The sequence below is a fragment of the Protopterus annectens genome, chromosome 1.part0, assembly GCF_019279795.1.
Source record: "Protopterus annectens isolate FY-2018-M chromosome 1.part0, PAN1.0, whole genome shotgun sequence".
NCBI lineage: Eukaryota > Metazoa > Chordata > Ceratodontiformes > Protopteridae > Protopterus > Protopterus annectens.
Genome location: NC_056725.1, coordinates 201969713 through 201996174, shown reverse-complemented (window position 1 = coordinate 201996174; position 26462 = coordinate 201969713). Strand labels below are relative to the sequence as shown.

Here is a 26462-nt window from a genome sequence, read left to right as displayed (position 1 = left end):
AATCTGGCTTATTGTAACAGTTTTTTAGTAGCGTAGGCCAAACATTTATTTTAGGTTTATGTTAGGTATACCAAGGGAACAATCCATGTAAGATTATCATTAAAACTAGGAAAGAGCATGAATTTATATTTATTCAGAGGTGCATCGATCCCCAATGTATAACTAGACAAAAATACCTGGAGGATGGCATTTTATTGTTTTTGATTGTGTATATTGTGGGACATGAGCTTAAGAGTAAATATTTTTTTTCTGGCTGACTGGAACGGGTTCTTCAGGTGGAACAGGAGAGAAAAAAAGTGATATTTGCCAGTTGAAGAAAAGAATTGTGACTGGTAAGGAGGAAAAATAATACAGCTCAGTTTCCCTTGTTACCAGTATATTGGTGACTAGTCAGATGGATGCACACATTAGAAATAAGAGTGTAAGCAGCTGCATGAAATGGGTAATAGTATGCACTAATGATGCATAACATTCAACAGTTGCTATAAAAATGCAGATATTTTACTCACTGTGTGTGGGGGAACTAAACAAGAAGGGTATTTTTAGTGAAACAGCTTCATCTTCATATTATCTGGAGCTTTATATAGGAAAATATTAAGGAGAGAGAATTCTGAAGACTGGCAAAATAATATTTTCATCCTTTATGTTCACTTAAAAAGAAATGTTAACTTCTGTCATTTTTACTCCGAAAAGTGTAGTGGCAATTAATGGTTATTTTTCAGACAATCAGTATGAAATGTGGGGGAAAACGAAGTAAAATAAATCACTGAGATTATAGATAGTTGTGTGTATTAGACAAAGATAAAACATTTTATTTCTTAAATTCAAATTAGCAGATTTGTTTCTGCTATGAAAGAGGTATGTCTTGACAAATGTACTATGCAACACATTAGGTTTTATCTACATGAAGGAGGTAATGGTTACAATTCACAGAAATATACTCTCATTAAGATACTACAACAGTGTTTTCCCTCCTTAGTTGAATGTTAGCTGCACTGCTCTCCTCAGTGTGAGGAGTTCAAGTACAGCACATCTGAGGTACATTGCGCTGCTTTTACCTGTCTTCTGCCAAACTATCTGAACTGGCCTTGACTCCTGTTTTGTTTTTCTGACATTGTGTCTCCAGGAAGCCCTCCAAATCATCTGAACTAGCCTTCGCTCCTGTTTTCTACTGCTAGCACTGCTCTGCAAGTGACCTCTTTCATGATTAGCCAACTTTTCAGCCATGCTTAGCTTCCCAGTATTGTGACTTCACTTATTTAATTATAAAGTGCCACATGGGTAGAATGTGGGACATCTGATAACTAGCAGCTTTCTACAGTGAGAACAGTACAGTGTTGCCAGTAAAGACTTCATCCAAATCACATTTGACTGTCATACTAAAATGTCAGTGTCAGTGGCGCAACAGGTAGTACACTCACCTTTGGTGCAGAAGGTTCTATTCCCATACCAGGTAGATCAACTGCTGACACTGCAGTGCAGCATAAGGGGAGTGTTGCACTCCTGAGTGTGCTGTCCTTTGGATGAGACATTAAAACTGAGGCCCCATCTGTCTGATCTGGTGATAGCTCAGGTGGATGTAAAAGATCCCATGGCAGCAATCGAAAAGAGTTGGGAAAGTTTCCTGATGCCATGGCCAAATTTTCTCTTAATAGTGCAAATATCACCTCAGGCCTCCCCTGAAATGAGGCTACTAGCATAGTGGGACTTAGCAAAGGATAAATAAATAAATGTGCATAACTATTTCTATGAATAAGCAGAGTGGAAGGTGCATTACTTTTTGGTTACCTCACAGCTGGTTCTTACTATTGAAGCACTGCAGCAGTTATAATTCTTCACTTCTAGCTGTTGGGCTACTGTCTACGCTGCTGTGATTTTATTTTTTGCTTTTCTTTATGCTTTCATTATTATGTGTCACTATGATAATGTTCATGTTTCTCCACAGCTAACTGCTGTCAATGGCATTATTTTGTTAGCTTGGAAAATCTAGGCCAGCATGTATTGTTACTTGGAAAGTTTTATCTCCTAGCACACCTTGTTACTCTGAAAGTGTTATCTCCTTGCACATCTTGTTACTCTGTTACCCTTAAATTTGAATTAACAGATCTGTTTCTGCTACGAAAGTGGTATGTTTTAACAGATGTCCTATGAAAGTTTTATCTGTCGCATTGCATAGTTATTAAATTATTACTTGAGTAACAAACCAGACTTTCTGTGTTTCAGATTTTGAAGGCAGTTGAAACTACTATGACAGGAAAATTAAACAATCAGAAATCACAACTGATCATACAAAATGAAGATCGGTACCGTTATTGCTATGCCTCTTCAGATTTGAATATAATTATTTAGCATGCAAGTGCTTTGAGTCTATGTTGTAGCAGAAGGTTGAGAAGGTCTTTACTTCCTATGAAAACCCTATGTGGAGGTTTTCTTTTTTCCAGCTGATAGTGATTTCAACTTGTGATTTCTTAATATTCACAAATGTATCCATGGAGTCTTAAAATATAAATAGTTGTTAATATGTAGCTACTATTTTCTTCATATGGTCTTTTCTTACTTCTTCAGGTTGGCTAAATCTACACTGACCCTGATTCCTCTGCTAGGAATACATGTGGTGGTATTTGCACTTGTCACAGAGGAGCATGCCCGAGGGACACTTCGATATGTCAAGCTGTTCTTTGATCTTTTTCTCAATTCATTTCAGGTAAATAAAAAAATGCAGTTATGCATGATGTACTATTAATATTTTTTAATGTTTCATGTGTGCTACACAGATTTCTGTTCAGACTTGTAAATGCAACCTCCATCCTTTATTCTAGGTAACAAAATTAGTTTCAATGACTTGTGTCTTTCAGGCTTCTCTAAGACTCTACAACACTGAATAACTGAGCTCATTACATGCCAGAGGGTTTTGATATAATTTCCTAGTGGAATCTCAGGCTGTGGCTACAGTAAATGAGTCATTGTCCACAGTTAACTATGTCTAAAATTGTTATAACCCATACAATTATACATTTGTTGACTGTATTAGTAGATAAATAGCAAGCAGTCAACAATTAGCCTCTTGACAGAAAAACAGCCAATATACAACTACTGATACTATAAAGACCCATTTTGAAACACATGTTCAACCCAGAGAAATACATGTACACTGTTTTGAATATATGACCCTCCCATACACAAAAAATAAACAGGGGCATTTTTTTGTAAAAAAAGAGCATTTTATTTGGCTTAAATAATATGGAGCTCAGAGTTTGCTATAGAAAACAGCAAAGGAGGGCACAACCATCAACATTACATGATATATGGAAAACAACAGTTGCCCGATGCCTAAAACACTGATTGTGATTACATTTCAGATTGTGATCTTCTGTTCAGTCATCTACATTTTGACAAAATATTTCTTCAGACCTAGTATTTGTAGCAAACAGATGCAAATATACAATACAAATTATAACAAAAAGTGATAAAATGTTGAAAAAACCCAGCTTCTTAATCCTAAAGCACCTGGTTACAAACATAACATATAGCCCCATGACTAGAAATAAGGATTCAAAAGCTCTGAGGTACATTTGGGGCTATCCTGAAGATTCCTTTCACTGCTGAGCAGGAAAATGCAATTGCTTGTTGCAGGAATTTTGTCATCCATGAAAGTTCAATCCTTCTTATTAGAGTAGGTTGTACTTAAGTATTTAGTCAGTTGTGACTGCATGAGCTAATGACTGGTCTTGTGAATTCAGGAAATAAAGCGCATCCTTTATGGCCTTTTAAATTAAGCATAAATCTCATTTGTATACAGTGTTCATTGATGACACATTATAAAAGTGATCTATGCATAAAATTTAGAATCCTAGTTGAAAGGGTTGATTGTAAGTTTGACAGTTTAAACTGCTCTGCCTGTGTGCATAGTTGCAAAGCTCTGTGGCAGTCTGCATCAATTATGTTATGGTTCTTTATTAGAAAAATACCCTTGAGTGCATTATTGCATTTGAAGAAAAAGCCTTTTTTAAGATGGCTCCCTTTGATGATTTTAATGTATAGTGTCTTGTGTCTTACATATACTATGTTAATGCTGTCCTGTCAAAATAGAAAAATATACTTATAGACATGATAGCACATAAACTGTAATGAGGAGAAAGAGCATAGTATAGCAAGTGTGTAAAGTTGATGTCATTATTTTGCAGATGTGCAAAATCAGAAAACAAATTGCAGTACAAGAGAAAAAAAATGTATAATTTCAAATACATAATTCCAGGAGTGCTATAAAAGTGAAACATAGCCATGCACCTACCCTACACAAAAATTAGAGCCCTCTCAAGGAACTGCGAAGTTGCATACATAGAAAAATAAAAACAGAAAAAGTTAAAACTTGCAGTTTAGGAAGACTGAGAAAAAGTCATCGCTAAAGCCAAATGTTGTCCTGTGGAGTATATTTGATCTTACAAAGTCACAGGGAATATCTTGAGATGCACACCAAGAAAATAAAAAGGTTTCAATATAAAAAGGAATAACCTAATAGACTGACAAAAGGATGTCTGTAGAAGTAAAGCATAATGAAATAAAATAAAGTGAGTCACATGCCACATATGTGAGTCCAGCTAAAAGACAAAAGTACCAGGTCATTATCTGGTTGCTATGAACAATTCCCTTGTAAAAAGACTGTGCCCAGCCAACAGAAATATATCCGTGAAGTAACTAAATTTAAATCAGTTTGTAAGGGTGTCTAAGAGTTCCAGTAAAGCTGAATGATCACAACAAACTGATAAGAAATATTGCATACAGGAGATTTAAGATATGGCAGAGATAGTCATTAATACAGAATATACCAGTAAAAAAGGAATATGGTACAAAAAAAAGTACCACAATATGAGATATATATAACTGTATGTACACCATACGAGAGAGCCAACTATTACTAGATTAAAATGAATAGTAAAGTAATTAATCTAGAAGTAAGCAGGTTAATAGTATAATACAGCATTAAACTCACTGATAAGGGATATATTTAAAAAAGTTAAATCTGCAGGCAAAAGTGAAGAAGTGGCAGGAAATGCGCATACAACCCATTAGCGCCACTACCATGAACAGTTGTATTAAGACAAAAGCCCAATTAAAAGAAACAGTAAGTAAACTCATGGAACAGCACAGTGGTACAGCAGATAGCATTGTCACCTCACAGCAAGAGGTTCTCTGGTTCGATTGTTGGTTGGGGTGCCTTCTGTGCAGAGTCTGAATCTCCTCCCTGTGTCTGTGTGGGTTTTCTCTGGGTGTTCTTGTTTCCTCCCACATTCCAAAGACATACACTAGGTGTACTGGATATTCAAACTGGCCATAGGTATGAGTGGAAGTGTGTTGTACAGAAGAACAGCCATGGCAGAGCTAGCCACCCAATGGTGTGAATCTTGGCTGTAGATGATTGTCACTTTTGAAGTGACACCCTAACCCCATGGGCAAAATGGGAAAGGGGTCATGGGTAGATGGATGGATGGAGTAAGAAAGTTAGATTTCATTGTAATGGAAGGGGCAGGATCCAATACTTTGACTTATCTTGTAAAAAATTAGTAACAGTGATCAAGATACTGAGTGACATAAGCAGTGATACAAATAAAAGTAATAAGACTTTACAACTTATTAAGAGAATAAATGTAATTATTTAATGGCATAAGAAAGATAATATCTTAGCATTTTAAGTTACACATTGAACCTAATATACCACCTGCAGCTCAGCAATACAGGAAAAAGTGGAATAACAACTGGATAATATAGAGAAGATTGTTGTCATAGAAATGATGACAGGGTCTGTATCTTGGGGATGATGAGCATTTATGTCTTCAAAGCCAAAGCAGCCTGGAGAAGCAATGATATGTATTGATATGAGGGTATCAGAGATGTACAAAGATGGTGTAAGAGGGAAAGAGCAAGAGAGAGATATGATTCCAGCAGTAGTTAATATCATTAATAATCTCAGTAGAGCAAAAGTGTTTGGTAAGTTGGACTTGAGATTAGAATGCCATTGATTTCCAATGCAAACAGCAGGAATACTACACATTTCTCCAAATGCAGAGAGGCCTTATGAGTTTCAAAATCCTGTTACTTAGTGTAAGTTCTGCTTCAGATGTATTCTAACACATTGTACAGCAGATCACACAAGATATAGAAGAAGCAGAGTGATGACATAATTATTTATGGAATACAACAAAATGAACACAGTGGCACACTAAGGACATTTCTTAAAGTACTGACAACACAGACAAGTCTTAAGAAAAGCAAGTGGAAATTCAGAAAAAAATCAGCTAGTGTTCTTTCATATTTTCAAGCAAGGGAATGTTAGCAGACCAAAGCAAACATCATTTTTAATATATCACCATCTACCAATGTCAAGGAAGAAAAAGCTTGATAGATATGACAAACTACATCTCAAAGTTTTTAGGGTCCTTAGTATCATGACATCACCTCTGATGGTGCTAATGAAAAATGATGCACTGATTGAATGGTCTGACAGCAACACTGTTAAAGCAAGGTGGAAAGTGGGACATAGTGATATTGTTCTAGAACATGCAGTGTGAGTGCTAGATATAGTCTGGACCTATCCTGAGTGAATAGCTGAATGATAAACAAGAGGGAATAGACTATGGCAAATGTTGAAAAAATACTCCCAAACAGAGAAGTACACAGTGGCAATAATGTTGGCTACTGGGCATGTCTGCATATGCTTGTCTGGCAAGTAGTTTGCACTAATTACATTAATCTCTGATCATAAACTGTTGGAAGCAATGTGTAACAACCTAGATGAAAACTGCCACTCAAAATAGAAATATGTCCTCTGAGATTGCTAGTCTATCAGTTTAAAGTGAAATATAAGAGAAGAAAAGCAAATACTGCTGTCTACATATCAACGCACCCTGTAGTAACAATACAGAAAGGGTAAAATATGTAAGAAATAGGCAGTTGATTATGATAGTTGTTATATTTAACTATTAAACATAAAAATAATGACAGAAAAATGGACACTGTTGCAGCTGCATGTACTTTTGGTATTGATATTTTTCTACTGCATTGCTTTGACATTTGCATTTGTTCTGCTACTAAACTGCCTTTATATTACCTGATTGTATTTATTAATATGCTGTCATCATTTGATGCTGTTCAGTTTTTTTTTATAGCATTCACTGTTGTTACACTGATTGAATTCTGTGAACTCTAAGCATAGATCTTGCTACTATACTTTATCAGCTGTTGGTACACTTTTGTGACCATTGTTATTTGCAGTGTTAATTCAATTCTGTGTTTTAGATATCTTGCCTTTGTTTAGTTTTTGGGTACATCTATTGCTTTTTCTCTAAATGAATATCTTTATTGAACTACTCTGAGTAAACACTACTCCCAAGTCTAGCTACTGCATTTATCAGCTATTTCCATTGTTGTGGGGAATTGCTGTTCTGTTGTATACCCACAGGTGAACACTAACTGTGGTGAAGATATGCAATACTGATGCCCTTCCTTAGATCACTGTTGCAGTATTTCAGATTGTTGGGTTATCTCGCAAAATAACCTGGATGCCCAGCTGGGGTACCAAAGCCAAAATCTTCCACCGAATCATATGCTTGGTGTATGATCTAAGCATATTGGCATAAGGGTACATAAGTGGACATATGAGCATAACTCCTCAGACCATCTTCATGCTACTCCAAATGCAGGGCTTTAAAAAGTTAGTCTGTTCTATGTGTGGTCATTAGTACTGTTGGCCTTCACTGGTTCAGTTAAGTGCTTTACTGGAGAGTCTTTCCTTGTTCTCAATTGTATTGCTGGTTATTGCTCTATTAGATGTCAGCTAGAAAGAAAAGTGCAATTGCTGTAGCCAGATTCCCTATAAGGATCTCCCTCCCAGGGTGTTTTCTGTCTAGTTTCACAGCACAACTAAAACACTGTTCGATCTGTCAGTCCTTTGTTATAAAGACCTTTTAGAATGGAATTTTTTTTTTAATTCCTGTTTGGAAACTCAGTGCCTTAACTGTCTCATCCAAGCAAAGTTGGCAGAACATTCTAGCAGTGATGTTCCACCCTTTCAAAAGAAAAAGTTTAAGATGCCTAGGCCTGATATCATGACTTCCCAGTCATACTCAGACATCCCCACAGAGGTCTCAGAACTCATGTTATGCTGGACACCTGATCAGTCTCCTGCTAATGCTTCTCTGCCGGTATGGCATTTGAGGATTGTATGTCTGAAGCGACTGAAAATACCAATACTGGTGAGACTGAGGAACCCTGCTTAATCATTTCTGAGGGACAGAAAGACATACCACAGATCCTCGTTAGAGAGGTAGTTCCTGGAATGCTCATCAGAGGTCAGATCCTCTGCATTTAGTTAAAGCAGATGTTGCCCCTAGAAAAAAGAAATAAAATAGCAAAAAAAATATATTCCTTTCCCCCAGACATTCAGAGAAAAGGACTGGATGGATTTTTACAAGACCTGTTTAAAGCCATAATGGCTCTCAGACAGTCATCCTTTGCTACTACTACTGTTTCTCCTTCCACTCCATAAAAGAGATGAAGAGGATTAATCAGGCTCAGATGAGTCTCTTTGGCTTATTCATCCCAAATCCATTCACCAGGTCAAGTGGCCTCAATTGATAGATTCCCTTTTGACAGGCTCCCTGTTGAAGAAACTTAATTTGGAGAAACTATTGTTAATATGATGATGCATTTTGAATGGGAATCAAAACAGATTTCTGAGGTTAAGCAGAGATGCTCTAACCTGTTGGAGGTAGGAACTCCTGCTCCTTCTCCTCCTGTTCTGTGGCTTTTCTATATGCTATTACATCCACATCAACTGCCCTAGACTCCCAGCCAGTAGCACCAAAAGCCTTGATAGATTTTACAAGATACCTGAGAATTTGAAATGTATGTATAGAATCTCTGTGACAGACCCCTCCGTGTTTTCCATGTCAAGTGACAAACCCACTAAGTTACCACCTGCTGCCAATGCTCTTCCTTCAGATAAAGACAGCAGGCAATTGACAGATTGGAGAAAATGTTTATACTTCTTCCACTCTGTCTTTTAGAGCCCTGAATTATCAGACTCATATGACTAAATACTTATAGTCTATTGTCGGTAATTTAAATAAGACTGATCCCTCCTTTGAGGATCCCACCAGTAAACAACAGGCTTTATCTTTGGTAGCTGAGGCTTCCCAGGTTGCTAGACATTACATTAAATGTAGCTATGATGCAGTAGAAACTTCCTCCAGGGCAATCAGGAGATATGCATGGTTATACTTTCAGCCTCTCCAGAGGATATTAAGGCAAAATTAATAGACTGTCCTTCAAACAAGACTTTTTGTTTGGTCTGGATGCTGCAAGTCTTTCCAAACAATTGCAGATACAAGATAAAATTATGAAAGAATGTAAGCAGATTTTTATTACTTCCATGTCCAGATGCCATAGGAACAAAGGAATTACCCTACTAAGCCCACTTCCTTCACTTGCAAGAAACTAAAGCCTTCTCATAAGACCAAGACAATGCCAAGAAAAAGATTGTAGGACAAACCAGACATGGACTTTACATCTGAGAGGCCTTCTTACCTAGACAAGTCAATCTGACTATCTTCTATCTACCTCATCACCTCTCAGTCCGTCTCTTCCCCTATCCAAAAGATTCATATTATCCCTAAGAAATTAGCAACTTAATACATCAGACAAATGGGTGCTCCCAGTCAACCAAAATGGATATAAAATCCCTTGGAAAAAAGTCCCTCATTTCATGAGCATCCCTCCTCCTTCACAAAATCAGATAGAGTTGCTTCATCCCACCATTCAGTCCTTACCAGAGTAAGGAACAATAGAATATGTGCCTCCACAGTATGTGGGAAAAGGGTTATATTCCAGGATTTTCTTTGTCCCAAGTTTCAGTTCCAAGTCTTACTGATATTTTTTTTTTCTTAGCAGCTGTTGGACTGGTTCTGCCCACTCTGTTAACCCTTCTGGCTCACTCCACACCCTACCCTATCCCCTTTCTCACCCACACCTGCACCTACACCCCCCCAGATTTATACTTAGCAGTAACTCCACCCCTCCAATCAACTTTCACCCATTCACACAATCCACTTTTGACTGTAGCCTCCACCTCAATAGCCTCCTCCCCTCTTCTCACCAATTACCACCCATAACAGTACCTTCCATACTCCAAAACCTTCCTAAATCCATTTTACAAGTATGGCATAGACTACATACTCCACTCTCCCTAATCTGTTTCTAACTTTTGCCCGTACCGTACTAATTCTTATTACCTCTCCCAAATCTACACTTCATCCCACAGCTAATACTTCTACAACTTCTCCCCTATGTAGTGACAAACCCTTAAACAGCTTCCATAATATATCACCCAGCCTACTCGAATACAATTTCATTCATTTATCAAAACTGGAAATACTGTCCTATACCACCATAAGTAAAAACATCTACCACTACCTAACAACCTATAACAAAAAAAAAAACATTGTTCCAAAACACTCCCTTAACAACCAAAACAGAGTATCCCTATGTGGTGACATCCACCCTAAACCAGGACCCTCAGGCGTAACTACACTCAACCAAACTCTATTTTCTAAAGATCTCCTCTTAGCAACCTTAAACATTTGTAGTGTCAACAAAATTACAGACTTCCATGCTTGGCTAACACAAAACATCCCTGACACCCTAGCAGTCACTGAAACCTGGCTAAAACCCAAAATCCAAGATATTGAATTAACACCCCCAGGTTATAACATACTACAGAAAGATCGAACCAACAAAAAAGGAAGTGGGTTATCCCTAATCTATGCCGACTGTCTCACAATACTACCCTTCCAAAAAACACTCCCATCATTTTCAAATGCTGAAATCATAATAGGAACCCTACAAATTAACAATTCTAAACAGCTATGCATAGTTAGTCTGTATATCCCACCAGGACAAAATATCCAAACCCTTGAGGACATCCTCACCTGGATGTCAAAAAATATCTGTAATTAAACTACTATTATGGGAGATCTAAACATCAGTTGGCAAGACTTAATAACTGACTCCCCAACAAACAGCATAAACCTCTACAAGTTCACTCAACTCATCACCACCCTACCAGAATGCTCAACAGCAATACACAAGGAGCCACCCTTGACTGGATCTTAGTTTCAGATCCACTTAAATACTGAAATCCAAAGACCATACCCAATATACTCAGCAACCACTCACCTGTTTTCACTTATAGATCCACTCCACATATATCCAAATCTCATAACTATAAAGCCATCAGAAATCTAAAACATTTTGAAAAACAAGAATTTATCAGCATTGTGAAATTCTCAGATTGGTGCCCACTAAAAACTCTCCCGTTGGATGATGCCATATACTATTGTAATAAGATATTCCTAGACACACTCAACAACCTAGCCCCTCCCCATACTAAAAGAGTAAAACCAAACCACACTCCCTGACTAACAAAGGCCACTAAACAACTCTTACAAAATAGGGACAAGGCATGGAAAGAATGGCATAAAAACAAAAATGAATGTAACCTACTTAGATACGGTTACAAAACAAAGCTAAAAAGCTAGTATGTACTGACAAGAGAAACTATTTCTGTAACCAACTGAGTAACCATAGAAACAACAAAAACAATTTTGGAAAATCATCACTAATCTCCTTACTCCTGGCAACAAATAAAACCCATCAGCAGGCCCAGGAAAAACACCATCACAAATAGCCACTATGCTCAACTCACATTTTATAAATAGCATACACAAATTAATAACAGACTGCTCTACCTCTACCCTCACCTTATCAAATTCCTTCCCCCCTCCTCCTCTACCCCAGAAAAGCAGTCCTCATTTAGAAAGATCCTCTCCTCCCCTCATAGACAATTCTTCTCCCCTTCACCAAAGCAGTATTACACCATTTAGCCTCCTCTCACTACAAGCAATACCAACCACAGAAATTCAGAGACTCCTCAGAAAATTAAAATCATGCTTTCTCGCCTCTGATGACCTCCCACCAGAATACTTAAAACTCACTGCTGAAGCCATAGGCCCTGGTAGCATTCTCATTAACTGCTCAATTACAGAATCCTATGTCCCCATCTTCTAGAAAAAATCCATCATCACACACCAATTTTGGGAAGTACCCATAGGCTTCCGGATAACATCAGCCTGGTTGAAGAGCCACCATTAGTACATGGGGCAGTTTCCCCAATGCTTCATAAACAAGAATCTAAGCTTAGTTTTGTGACAACATTTAATAACCAAAGTAAAACCATTGTTAACATAATCAACAAGAATTGGGAACTTTTTAAAACTAACCAGACTGTATTTGATTTTCTAGGACACAAACCACATGTAATTTTCAAAAGAGGCAGGAATTTGAAAAATGTACTGGAGAGTCAGCATCGACCAACTCCCAGAATGTCAGGGATGTTTAAATGTGAGAGTTGCAGTTATTGTAAATTTATGGATTGTGTTAACCAGTTTACAATTAATGGTAATACCTATAGGTTAAAATCCAGATTTAATTGTAATAGTAAGTTTGTGGTGTACCTAGCTAGGTGCTCTGTTTGTTTTGCATACTACGTTGGTAAAACCGAACGTAGACTTAGAGATAGGGTATATGAGCACCAGTATGCCATTACTCACAATAAATTGGAGAATGCTCTTGCTAAGCACATAGATTTAAATCCTTCTCACAAATTTAAATACTTTGTCATTAGTAATTTAGTTTTAGATTCACGGGGGGGGGGGGGGGTCCTGCCTCTTTTAAGCTTGAAGAATTGGAGCTTCTATGGCAAATCAAGTTAGACTCATTCAAGCACCCTGGCTTGAATGAGTCATGTTCAATTGCATGCATATTGAAGCTTAAAAACCTTTTAAGATAAAATCTATGAAGTTCATTTATGAGGACTATTGTTCAATTTTAGATATTTTTTTTGAACTTTAAGGTTGTTCAATACAAGTCTTGTTTATATGTACATGTTAGGTATCAATTCATTTGTCCGTGTCATATGTTGTTGTTGATTTTATATGGAAGTGTTTACCTTAGAGATACTTTTTCTTTAAGAAAAATTATGTAAATTTTTTTCCCGCACTTTTCAATTTAAATTGCCTGCAGCTGTTGTTGTTTTTACTTCTGAAGAAGTTTGTTCTTAGAACAAACGAAAAGCGCTTAAAGGATTTACAGTGTGGTGTCTGCTGTGCCCTTTACTGGTTTATTAAAACCTTTTTCAGTTTGTGGTTGCCGTTTGTCAAGTTGTTTGTGTTTATCCAGTTTGTCGTGCCTTTGGTTCATTATATTTACCAACAACCTTCACACTTCTCCTCTTATCTCTATTATCCAGTATGCATCATCCTCTCCTCAAATAACCTACAACACCTTCAACAAATAACCCAAGATACCTTCACCCTTCACCACAATTGAAGCCTGGTTAACCAAATCGCAACTACTCCATAATGCCAGAAAAACAAAGCTTCTACTCTTCACAGCAAAACCCTGTCACCTGACTCTCACTTTCGTATTTTTTCCCAAAGCAACACAAAAATTGAAATTGTATCCCAATCTAAACTATTAGGTATTACCATTGACAATAAACTTACATTTGTACACCATATTGAAAATGCCATTATAAAAGCCCACTGAAAATTAGGAGCCCCATACAAACATAAGGTCCTGATGGAGAGATGAAAGGTCAGCAAGCAAAGAAGTATAGTAGGGTCCTGATGGAGAGATGAAAAGTCAGCAAGCAAAGGAGCGTAGTAGTACTAAAATTGAATTCATCCTCAAGTCTTGGTGAGTACCTTCGCAAGGTGGACCCTGTTTTTTCACAAAATCTCACCAAGGTGACACTGATATATTTATATAGCATATATCATGGATAGAAGTAAATCAAAAATAAAAAAGGTAGCTGGGTGCACAAGACCCAGGATAATAATGTGCCCAATCCTGGTGGTAGGCGCACTGGTGCCAGGACTGGAAAAAAAATGACAGTGTAGAATCCTCAAAATATGGAAACAATCCTACAATGGGGCCAGGCCAGGCTCAGGGGGAGGATGCCCCCCCCTGTTATAGAAGGAAGTAGTAGTCCACAAAAAGACAAAAACTGATTGGCCAAAGAAGAGCCATAAAGACGACAGAGTGGACTATTGAGGATAAGAAAGAAATGATGTATTGTTACTATTATGTAAAAATCCCAGAATTTCCAGACATAAGATATACAAAACAATTAAGAGAGAAATTAGAGGAAAGAAAAATACTTCCACAGGAAAAACTGTCACAAGCTTCAAATAAAAAATTGCTTTCATTAATACAACAGATGTTTGAAAAACAGTATATAGATCAAGAAACTTTGATCTCTTTGGAAAAAGAAGCCTCTAAGAAGTGAGATAATATAAACAACAAAACTTAGAGATATTTGAAAAATATAAAAAAATATATGGACATGGGAAAGAAAGAGAGATTTGATATGGTGCAATATTTATGCAAAGGAGAAAGTCAAGTTAACTAATATGGAGAAGGCAGCCTCAAAGATATTCGAAGAAAAATGCAGGCAAAGGAATTCAGATATGGAAAATTTCACAATAAAAAGACTAAGAGCACAAAGATTTAATGTAGAAAAGATGATTAGTAAAGTAGAAGTTAAAGAAATAAAACTGAAATTATGGAGTGCCTGTGAAGTGAAGGATTTAATGTAGAAGGTCTAAAACAGACTATATCACAGCATGATGGAGTGAGTCCCCAGAATAAGGAAAAGCAAGAGGATCAGGAGACATGTGAAGAAGAAATATGGACAGGGGAAAGGAAAAGAGATTTAATATAGTGTAATATTAATGCAAAGGAGAAAGCAAAACTAATACAAAAGGAGCAGCACCAAAGATATTTGAAGAAAAATATAAGCAAAGGAATCATGATATGGAAAACTTTACAATACAAAAAATGAGAAGACTAAGAGGAAAAGAAGAAAAAGAGATTGGTAATGGAGAAGTCAAAGAAATAGAAACTGTGGTAATGGAACAGCTGCAAAGAGAAGGATTCAGTGCAGAAAATCAAATGCAGAAAGCACCACAACAGGACAGAGCAATGGATATCCAAATTAAGGGGAAACCAATGGAACAGGAAGCAACAGGTCAGGTGCCATATCAAGATATTTTGGAGCCTTCCACATGAAATCAGTATGAAAGTTCACTTGAAGCTAGACAGGAAGGAAAAGAACAGGAAACTGTGGAAACTGATGCAGTCAATGTTGAGGAGTGATAGGCCAGTAAGTTTCCATATGACAAAACAACAGATGACACAGGATGAAATTGAAGAGAATGTGCCACAAGAAGATGCTATAGAACTTTCTATAGAATGCCTGCTGGAAATGGAAAACAAGGGTTGTGCCCTCAGTATGGAAGAAAATGAGTTAAGAGAAAAGTTGTTTGATTTAATAGACAAAGACAGATATATCAAGATCAATGAGAGAAATAGACTGCAGAAGGTTAATAAAACCTCAAAAGTCAGAAGCTTGATAAAACAAATGAACACAGTAATTAGGACTGTCCATAGAGATCCATGCGATATAACAGAAGTAAACAGGATACATTACTGTGCTGCTAAATTAATAACTAATAAAATTCTACCACAGGAATATAGGGTAGCAAGGGAAAAGGGGGGGGAGCGAAAGCGAATACCATCATAGAAATATCGAATAGAGAAAACTATAAAGCAGCTAAGACAAGAAGTGTAATTGTTAGAAGATTATAGAAGAAGGAACAGATTAAAAAAAATATTAAGAAAGATAGATGTGATAAAAGCAGTGTGCAGTATTAGAACAGACCAGGATCTATTATGCGCTATTGGAGATATCAAACTAAAAATTTCAAAACAGGCGGAAAGACTCAGAAGATACAAAGATAAATATAAGGGAAAAGCACAAAATAAGCAATTTACTGATGACCCAAAAATGTTTTATGGAGAATTGGGAAATAAGGTAAAAGGAATTGATAGACCGCCGAAAAAAGAGGAAGTAGATACATTTTGGAGAAGTATCTATGAAGATCCTGTAGAACATAACAAAGATGCTAAATGGATAGAAAAAGTAAAAGAAAGAATAAGAAGTTTAAAGGTGCAGAATATGAAATGGGATGAAATAACAGCCAGAGAGATTGAAACAAAGTTGAGAAAAGCCTCTAACTGGAAAACCCCAGGCCCAGATGCAGTACCTAACTTTTGGCTTAAAGTATTAACATCTTTACAGGAGGATCTAGCCATGAGTAAGAATTATTTATATGCACACCCCGAACAGACACCGCACTGGTTAACAACAGGAAAAACAATGCTCTTACTTAAGAGTGAACCTGGAAGCTACCCTAAAAATTATAGACCAATAACTTGTCTTCTGACAACGTATAAACTATACACAGGGGTTGACGCCAACAGAGTTTATAGTCATTTAGAAGAAAACTCAATTATGACAGTAGAACAAAAGGGCAGTAAAAGAAAGTCATATGGAACAAAGGATCATTTATTGTTAAATACAGTTATAGTGGAGAACTTTAAGAAAGGGAAGAATCTAAGTATGGCATGGATTGACTATAAAAAAGAATTTGAAAGTATCCCACATTCATGGATAAAAGAGTGCTTAAAAATGTATAAGGTACATCCTACACTGATTGATTTCATTACAGTAACCATGAAACAGTGGCAGATGACTTTGCAGTTAAGCCATGATAAAGGACAGATTATTATCCCAGGGATAAAAATCCAAAGGGGGATATTCCAGGGTGACTCCATGTCACCGTTGCTATTTAGCCTTGCCATTAATCCATTAAGCTGTTTACTTAACAGCTTAGGTCATGGCTATAATTTTGCTTCTAGAAAACAACAAAGTCTAATGACTTCTCATCTTCTCTTTGTTGATGATTTAAAATTGTATAGCTCATCAGATGAGGAACTAAAAGCACAGCTGCAGGTTGTCAAAACTTTTTCAGATGATATTGGAATGTCATTTGGTCTTGATAAATGTGCAAAAGCAACCTTTAAAAAAGGAAAATTGCAGCACCGGGAAAACATCTGTTTGGGACAAGAATGTGATATAAAAGAACTTGAGCGAGAGGGGGTGTATAAATACTTGGGAATTGATGAAGGATCAGCAATAAAACATGAACAAATGTGAATAAAGCTTAGTAAGGAGTACTTTAGAAGACTTAAATTAATCCTGAAAACAGCATTGTCACCTAGGAATAAGATCCAAGCTATAAATCAATTTGCTCTTCCTGTCCTAATTTATAGTCTTGGAGTGATTGGCTGGCCCCAAAAAGTGTTGAATAGATTGGATATTAAAACAAGAAGGATGCTTCATGCTCACCAAATAATTTATAAAAATCAGTGTATACCAAGATTATATATTCCCCATTCTGAAGGAGGGATGGGCCTCCTTGAAATTGATTACATGTATAGATCTGCAATCGTGGGACTCCACACACATCTACTGACCTCACAAGATCCAAATGTGGTGAAAGTTTTGAAACATGAGGAGAATAAATCTAAGATGACATCTCTGCTTGATTTAGCAGAAGCATATCGACGTCAAGCAGGAATGGAAATCAAACCAGAAGAAGATAAAAACCAGGCAGCAACTGAATGTGCTAAAAAACAAAAGAAAGAATATAAGGTGAAGGACCAGATGAGAAGGCATGAAATGTGGAAAAAACATAAATATAGTTGCAAGTATAGAAAACTTCTGGAAGAGCCTCATGTTGATCAAGAATGAATGCAGGAATGGTTAAGGAGAGGTGAATTTACATCAAGAAATGAAAGGTTAATATTGGCAGCCCAAGATAGTGGGCTACATACACACTCGTTTACTAAGTCCATTGAACATGTGGGAGAAACAGACATATGTAGGTTTTGTGGTACCGAATTGGAAACAGTCACGCACCTTATTGCTGGTTGTGACTCTCTAATGGCAGAAGGGCTATATACTGAAAGGCATAATAATGTGGCGAGATTGTTACACAGGAGATTGTGCAAACATTATGGTGTCAAAGTGGCTGAAAAACACTGGAAACATGAGCCACAGAGAATCATAGAAAATGATGAAGTTTACATCACATGGGATTACCCAGTACCAACAGTCCAAAAGATAGATGCTAGAAAACTGGATATAGGGGTCCAAGAAAAGAAGACAAAAGTAACATTGATCATTGACATCCCCACATCTAGTGACTACAGTGTCTTGCATAGAGAGAGACACGAAGTCATAAAATACCTCAATCTGCAGGCAGAATCGAGAGCCATGCGGAAGAAAAATACCCAGAAAGTTCCAATAGAAGTAGGAGCAACTGGTCTTATAAAAAAGAATTTACAATCATATTTAGATATGTTACCAATTCATGTAACACCGCACGAATTGCAGAAGGAGTCATTACTGGGCACATTGCGAGTGCTGCGAAGAGCACTTTTGGCTAACATCAAAGAGTGAAACAATACTAATTTCATGAACTTTAATCATACTTTGACTTAGGAAAGGGGGTCCATTCCCGTCATGATATTAGAAACCCAAAAGACTTGGAGAAATTAAAAAAACATAAACATTTTATGGACAGCACCACCAAAAAAAGCTCTTGCCAACACACCCCTCCCTATTATATGATGCCCCTATTTTCACTAACCTGCACTCTTCTCTACAAAATAAGCTCCAGTCCTGCTACCACAAAATTGCCAAATTTTCCACAGGTAGCTCATGCTGCTCACATCACTGCCAAGCCTTAAAAGAATTAAACTGGCTCCAATTTTTGCATCACCTTAACCTCATTCAACTGTCCATAGCACATAAATCTGTCTATAATCTAAACAACTGCCATGCCCTTAACATTTTAATACCCTCTAGCCCCACCAGAACCCTTCGCTCTGAAAATAAACAACTCATAACTGTTCGTGTACCAAGCAAAAGGGGCGGACACTGCCTTTATTCATAGACTGTTGCTAAGCTATAGAACTCACATCCATTAGCTGCTTCAAAAATTTTAAACTCACCCTAAATAATTACCTACTAAATACTAAAATCTGCCCCTGCATTTGTCCAGGTAGAGAAACATCCTACTCTCCTTGAGCCTTCCTCTAGCTTATCCCAATCTTTACCCATCAAAACCAGTAGGAAACTATTTTTGATCTATACGTTACTTTAAACAATTATGTTCTTACTAAAAATCTCACTAACCTTAATTATCATTCTAACCCCTCCCCCTTTAAAACTACCCCACTAGTGATTTTTCTTTCCCTTTATTAATTATCTAAACGTAACACTACCCCTAGTGATCATTTCCTTTCCTAACTTTCAATCTATTTGAATATTTACAAAAAGCAAATGTGTGTGTGTGTGTGTGTGTGTGTGTGTGTGTGTGTGTGTGTGTGTGTGTGTGTGTGTGTGTGTGTGTGTGTGTGTGCGTGTGTGTGTCTGTGTGTGTGTGTGTGCGTGCGTGTGTGTGTGTGTGTGTGCGCGTGCGTGTGTGCATGTGTGTGTGTGTGTGTGTGTGTGTGTGTGTGTGTGTGCGCGTGTGCGTGCATGTGTGTGTGTGTGTGTGTGTGTGTGTGTGTGTGTGTGTGTGCGTGTGCGTGCGTGCATGTGTGTGTGTGTGTGTGTGTGTGTGTGTGTGTGTGTGTGTGTGTGTGTGTGTGTGTGTGTGTGTGTGTGTGCGCGCGCGTGTAATATATTTATCTTGTAAATTACTCTGTTTTTCTCTCTGATGTTGTAACTTCCCACAATTTATTAGTCTTTCTCAATTTGTTATATTCTACTTTATTATACTGTAATTTCTGTAAATTCAGTAACTTTTTGTAAACTACTGTATAATCCTAATGTGTTTGTAATGCTTTTCTCCCCAGGCCTCTGCTGAAAATGGGCTCCTGTCCCAGTCAGACTTTCCCAGTCAACAAATGTCAATAAATAAATAAATAATTTAGAAAAAGACAAGAGACTGGTGACCAATTCTGTGTCTCTCCACCCTGAACATCTTTCTCCTTGTTCTATTTTTCAGGATGTTCTATCTACAAATGCTGGCTCCATTCATTCTTCCTCAAGCCTTCCTGATGTCTTTGGACCTAAAGGATGCCTATCTACACATTAATGTTCACCCTACTTACAGGAATTTTATGAGGTTTTTATACCAGCTCATCACACGTTCAGTTCTCTGCTTTGCCTTTTGATCTACATACAAAGTGCCTTGCCCCAGTAACAGCTTACTGCAGGACTTAGGGAATCCAAATGTTCCCTTATTTGACTGACCTATTAATACAGGCTCCTCAGCAGATATTCTAGAATCATCTCATATTCACTATAGCTTTTCTGCAGGCCCGGTTTTCACAATCAGTTTGAAAAAGGCAGCAATGATACCAACTCAAGGCCTAGTTTTCCTGGGGTGCAGACTAAACGTGAAACTCATGCAGGCCATCCTTCCTCTAGACAAAGTGCAGAGCCTAACAAGGTCCTTCCATTCTCTTCTTCCCCTTCAGTCTTGTATGACAAGGGAGAGACTCCAAGCACTGGAATTCATTGCAACAACCATCACCATGGTCTCCTTTGTCAGACTCATATGAAGAACACCCAGAGATATCTGATCACAACATTCTCATCTCCTGGATGCACATGTCCCTCTTCTGCCTTGCCTAAGGAAGGAACTGCTGTGATGGAAAAACAAGTCAAACTAAATACAGGCCTTCAAGCAACAGTCACTACTACAGGAGCTGCACATTGATGCATTAGTTGAGGCATGGATGGGCAATCAGAAATTTCAGAGTCAATGACCTAAGGTCAGAGCATGTCAGTCTAAAAGAGATGAGGGCTCTAATTCAAGTCCTGCAGTTTTTCCCAATCCTGGAAACCAGGTCCTTCAAGCATTTTTCATTCCCTCACATGAAAATAACCTAGCAGACATTATAAGCAGATCAAGGGAAGATCCCATGAATGAATGCTGAACAGGAGGAGCTTCCTAGACATAGTCCACAAATGAGATTGTCTCAAATAGATCTTTTTGCCTCCATCAACAACAAACTACTTCCACTCTTGCACCAGGACTTACTGTCCTCAACCATGGAAATGGATGCAGTGTCCTTCCCTTGAAGAGGAATATTCTTGTATGCGTTCATTCCATTTCCTCTTCTTCTTCTTCTTTTTCCCAAGGTCTTATTGGCAATCTAAAGTGAATTCTCAAAAATCTTACTGGTGACTCCATATTGGCCAAGGTAGCATTGGTTCCCCCTTCTCTTCCACGTAGACATAACCAGAAGCTTCCCTCCACAGTAAACTTGTTCACACAGCAGAAGGGCTCACTACTTCATCCCAACATGTCATCCCTCAGCTTGACATTATGGATGATAGGATTCTGATCCTGTTTGCCCACCAATTTTCTGAGGATGTGCTTAAGTTTCTCCAAAGTCAGAAAAATCCACTACCAGAAAATCTTACATAGTAAAATGGAAAATATTTACTGTATCATATCGGCCTAATATCAGGACCATTTCAGACTAATACTGCAGTGGTTCTTTCTAATTTGTGTCAGCACTTGTACTCTAGCCTAACATACTCTTATATTAAAACACACACTTGCCATATTTGCATGTCTACATCTAGACCTGCTGCTGCTGCTGCTAGCCAGACTACAGGTAAAACAGCTTTTAAAAGGTGTATTCTATCTGAAATCTCCTAGAACCTCAATTTGGTACCAGAAAAAACTCACATTCCTTCCTTTTGAACCAGCAACATCTGCCTTCCTCAAATTTAGTACTTGGAAAACTATTCTAGTAACTCTCACCTCTGCCAGACAAGTCTCCAAACTACAGGCCCTTAAGCAAGCTTTTCCTTCCTTATTTTTTCTTAAGGCACGGAGTGAGCTTGGAGTGAAATGGAAAAGTGAAATGGAAACAGAACTCAGACTCCTCCCACAGTGCCGAGTACATAGTGATATTTCACCTCATAAAGAAGTAGTGCTACTTCCAACTCAAACTCCACCAGCAGCAAACACATGCTCCTACAAGCATGTGGACACACACACACACACACACACACACACACACACACACACATGTATACTGATTCGCTTCATAACACTGAAAGCTCAAAACACTGAAAATGAGAAAACTTCATAATATAAAAGACCAAAACACTGAAACTTCAAAACACTGAAAACGCATATCATACATATACTGAGTTTAAACAACATAAATCATAGCCCTTACCACCAAGTGTAAGCAGGGGGGCAAACCCCCCTGCACCCCCCATGTGGGGGAGCTGCACCCCCACACCCCCTGCTACTTAAATATATCAACTCCAAGATTGCATTTAGTGTAGTGATGTGCAAAAGAAGACCCATCCCTGAAGAACTTCATTGTGAACTCTTATGTATTTAGTAACTGTTACACATTTGGGAAGCCTGACTTTGTGAACTGTGAAAGAAGTGTGGTGCTGCTTTAAATCACTGCGAAAATGAGGAAAGCACTGGATACTCTGCAACTGGCCAGTTCCTTCATTGGTTCATCTTCTTCCTATTTTTCTCGGAGGATGAAGTAAAAGATACCTTCTCAGGAGGCTTGCTGTTCTATACTTTGTTTATTTGACCATTACACAAGTTTAAGAGCCCCATGTGAAACCCTTTTATCCCTTCTTAGTTTAATAACCAGAGCCCCTTACCCATTGAACACAGGGATGGATACACTTAAACAGAGTAACCTCCAGTATCGCTTCAGTCAGCTCTAGTCTGATACTATCATAGAAGCCAACAATGATTGCCTTCTCTTATTACACTTGTCAAGGTCACTGAGTCATGTAGGAAGGGACCCATTGTAGCAACCTTGGAGTTAAGTGCAAGGCATCATAAAAAGTATTTCAGGAAAATTTCCATGAGATTTTGATTTATTCAAGGCCATTAAACAGTGCTTAATTTTGTATTAAAATGTCAGTCTGTCAGTCTCTGAAAATAAAGTTTCACCAACATCAACATCTAAATACACTGCCATTAATAGTAGTTTCAAACCTCATTTCTGAGGCAGCAGATTCTAGAGCAAATTGTACACAAGGTGACACTGAAACATTTTCATCCGATTATAATAATCCATTAACACATCAGTTTAATTACTGCATAGTATGTATTTATTGAAAATTCTGTGTGCACGCATGCGTTTGTATATGTGTGAGTGTGTGTGTGTGTGTGTGTGTGTGTGTGTGTGTGTGTGTGTGTGTGTGTGCACGTGCACGCGCACGCATATGTGTGTGTGTGTGCTTGTGTGTGTGTGTGTGTGTGTGTGTGTGTGTGTGTGTGCACACGTGCGTGTGTGTTTATATTTGTGCGTGCATGTGTTTATGTGTTCTGACACACGCATCTTGTGAATTCTAAAGCCTTCATGTTTCACATTTTACAAACAAGTCCCTTCCACTACAGATCTGACAGGATCCATTTTCTTTCCACTAATCTGACCACATTCAAGGTTTGTGTGGGACTGCATCAATGGTAGTCTTGTTTCTACTACCAGTACCGGAAATCATTAACAGGATTTCAGTGCACTGATAAGGATAGGAGAATATCCATTCTGAGGCATGAGGGTTGAGTGTTTGATGACTGCAGATGATAAGCTCTTTTCCACAAATGACTGTGTGCATCCATTATGCAGTGGGGTTTTTCATGGACAAGTGTAAATCAGATGATATATGCATCAACCTCTTCAAATGTGAGGTCACACTTCTTACCTATAAAGGAAGAGATTATTCTACACAGCTAATGGTGGAGCAACTAACCTAAGTAGAGGAGTTTAAGTATATTGGGAATCTTGCTCACTACTGATGGCAGAAGGGATTAGGAGATCGACAAGACGATTGTTGTAGAGCAGTCAATACTTCAGTGATATCAGTAGACTGTGAAGGTGAAAAGAAGGCTGCTGGCCTATGTCACCATTCTCACCAATCATTATGAGTGTTCTATGTCACCATCCTCACTAGTCGTCATGACTGTTGTATGTTACCATCCTCACCAATCATCATGAGTGTTCAATGTCACCATCCTCACCAGTCATCATGAGTGTTCTATGTTACTATCCTCACTAGTCGTCATGACTGTTGTATGTTCCCATCCTCACCAATCATTATGAGTTTTGAGCAGTAATTGCAAAGACAAGATTGGGGTGACAATCAACAGAAATAGGTTGCTCTTTAGGGGTACTGTGCTCATTTCAAGGTAGAGTGAGGATCTGGGCAGCTCAGGAGGATCTCAGAAATAAGTTGTGACTCAACCAAGTAGAAACACCTTAGTTGAGATGAATTGGAAACACAGAGACGATTTCCTCCCTGGTGCTACCCACAGGGCATATACCAGTATTTTCTCAACAAAAAGTCTATAATTAGTTATTTGAGTTCATTTGATCAAATCAAATGACTGCTCTAAGTTACTGTGCATTATCTACCTCTGCCATGTTGTGTACCCAAGGAATTGGTATATATTTTGGAGGAATTGAGTCCAACATTAGAGGGGCTGAAGTTTGCCCCCCCGTAATAAACACTTGTTTCAGTCCATGGCATCAGGGCACAGGTTATCTTTCAATGATGACAAGTTGTGATTACTAGCGTATTTCTTCTGGCATTCTCATACTGATCTTACTTAATGTAACTTCTACCAGGTTATTTTGTTTTCTGTATTTTAATGTCAGTGAAATGGGCCTGAAGAGCCCATTTTCAGCCATGCCATTTAAAAAAATCTAAATTAAATACAACGAATAAAAATTCTGATAGCAACCCATTCAAACGATGCTCTACATAGTAAGATTAATGCTTCTCCATATCCTGTTACAGAACTCAGATTGCCGTAAAGAGAATGCATGACATTAGCCATTGTGTGCATCATAACTTACACATATTATTGGAGCATTTTAATATTATTACAAGAACTTAAATACCAATCCCAGAATATTTACTGTGCATGGTAAACCTACTGCAGAGCGACATGCTGGAAGTTTGGCTGTGTGAGACGTTTTAGTAAAATGGTGTTAGTGCTGAATCTGATATCATATATACATAACATCAATCATAAATATGTAAGGTAATTATGATATATAAATATATATAGATATAGATATAGATACAGATTTATTTATTTATTTATTTATTTATTTTGAAATGCATCTTCACAGGACAAATACCTGATGATGAGTAGACGGTCCAACTGGTATGATGACATCTGCAAGTTTGATTTCTAAAGAAAGATCCTTAAGTAACCTTCATCCTTTTTTAGGCATTGTACTAACAGAATATCATTTATATTTAAGAGCTCATTTGTCAACCTTAAAGCTAAGTGCATCGTTGATTTGGGAATTTCAAGTACAGGACATATAACTGAGATGCTGATGAAGTGTCTTATGACCTTTGTAATGACTTCTTTGTATTCATTTATCTGCAAACACTTGTCAGCTTCCTTACTTCCTTCATTCTTAAGATGTAGGTGGGCTAGGTGGTCTTGCAGTTGTGAAGAGGTATTCTGATATTTTCATTGACTTGGTGTGAAATGGCACTCTGAAAATATAGTAATATGGGTAACCATTTGAAATGATGTGACCTGCCAGAGTCCCGAAACACGAAGACTGAATGTCCAAAAAAATGAACTTACATATATTAAGTACGACATGGCCATTTCCCTGAATATTCCCTTTTGTCAGAGGTATGGTGATCTCAGAGTAAGTATATATAAATTTGGGGGAGGGGGTTACTGCCCCACATACACTGGTGAAAAATAAGTTTAAAGGATAAGGCTGTTGCTCATGCTTCACTCTTCTACATTTTCAATCTTTTTTTTCAGCATTTCCACATTTTGCATTCAAAGTGCCAACATTTCTGTAGAGAGCCATAATATGACTATGAATTCACTGCTTAAATAGCTAAAGTTGGTTAACCATGCAGACATTTTTTTTATATTTGAACAGTAATCCACAAGTACAGAGAAACAGTACTAGTTTCTGAGAAGAACAAAAGTAAAATTCCAAAAGAAACAGAACACAGTAATAGCACCTAAAGACTTTGTGTTTAGTTTGAACCCTCCAGCCACATAAATCTTAGATAAAGTAATTATTGCAGCCTTTCAAGTTCCTCCAGGAGGTTTGTAAAATGCTACAGAATACAACACAAAGTGGCACACTGATCTCCCAAGGATGACCAGACATGCTATCCTCAGGTAAACAAGTTATAGAACATACTTTCTTAACAGTGATATGCACACACTAGTCAAAGTTCTAACTGTTACCTAGAACTTCAGTGATGGTCACATAATATGACCATACAGTAATAAACAGTGCAATGTTTTTATTGTGACATATCCTTATGGGAGATTGGGTATGCACGCATACCAGCATTGTGCAGTCATGCCAGGAAAAGTGCTGCATACTGAATCTTTCCATGTCACAATATTGACAGTAACTAATGTGCTGGTCAA

General features: G+C 37.7%; 1 protein-coding gene across 2 annotated transcripts in view; it reads left to right on the top strand.

Annotated features, from left to right (window-relative positions):
• The window catches only part of LOC122790142 (glucagon receptor-like), a 2645547-nt gene that overhangs the window by 2562097 nt on the left and 56988 nt on the right, over positions 1-26462 (top strand). For both annotated transcript variants that reach the window (XM_044057770.1, XM_044057782.1), the window contains one exon: positions 2566-2704. In XM_044057770.1, the coding sequence (XP_043913705.1) occupies positions 2566-2704 (139 nt within the window). The remainder of the gene's footprint in view (positions 1-2565; positions 2705-26462) is intronic.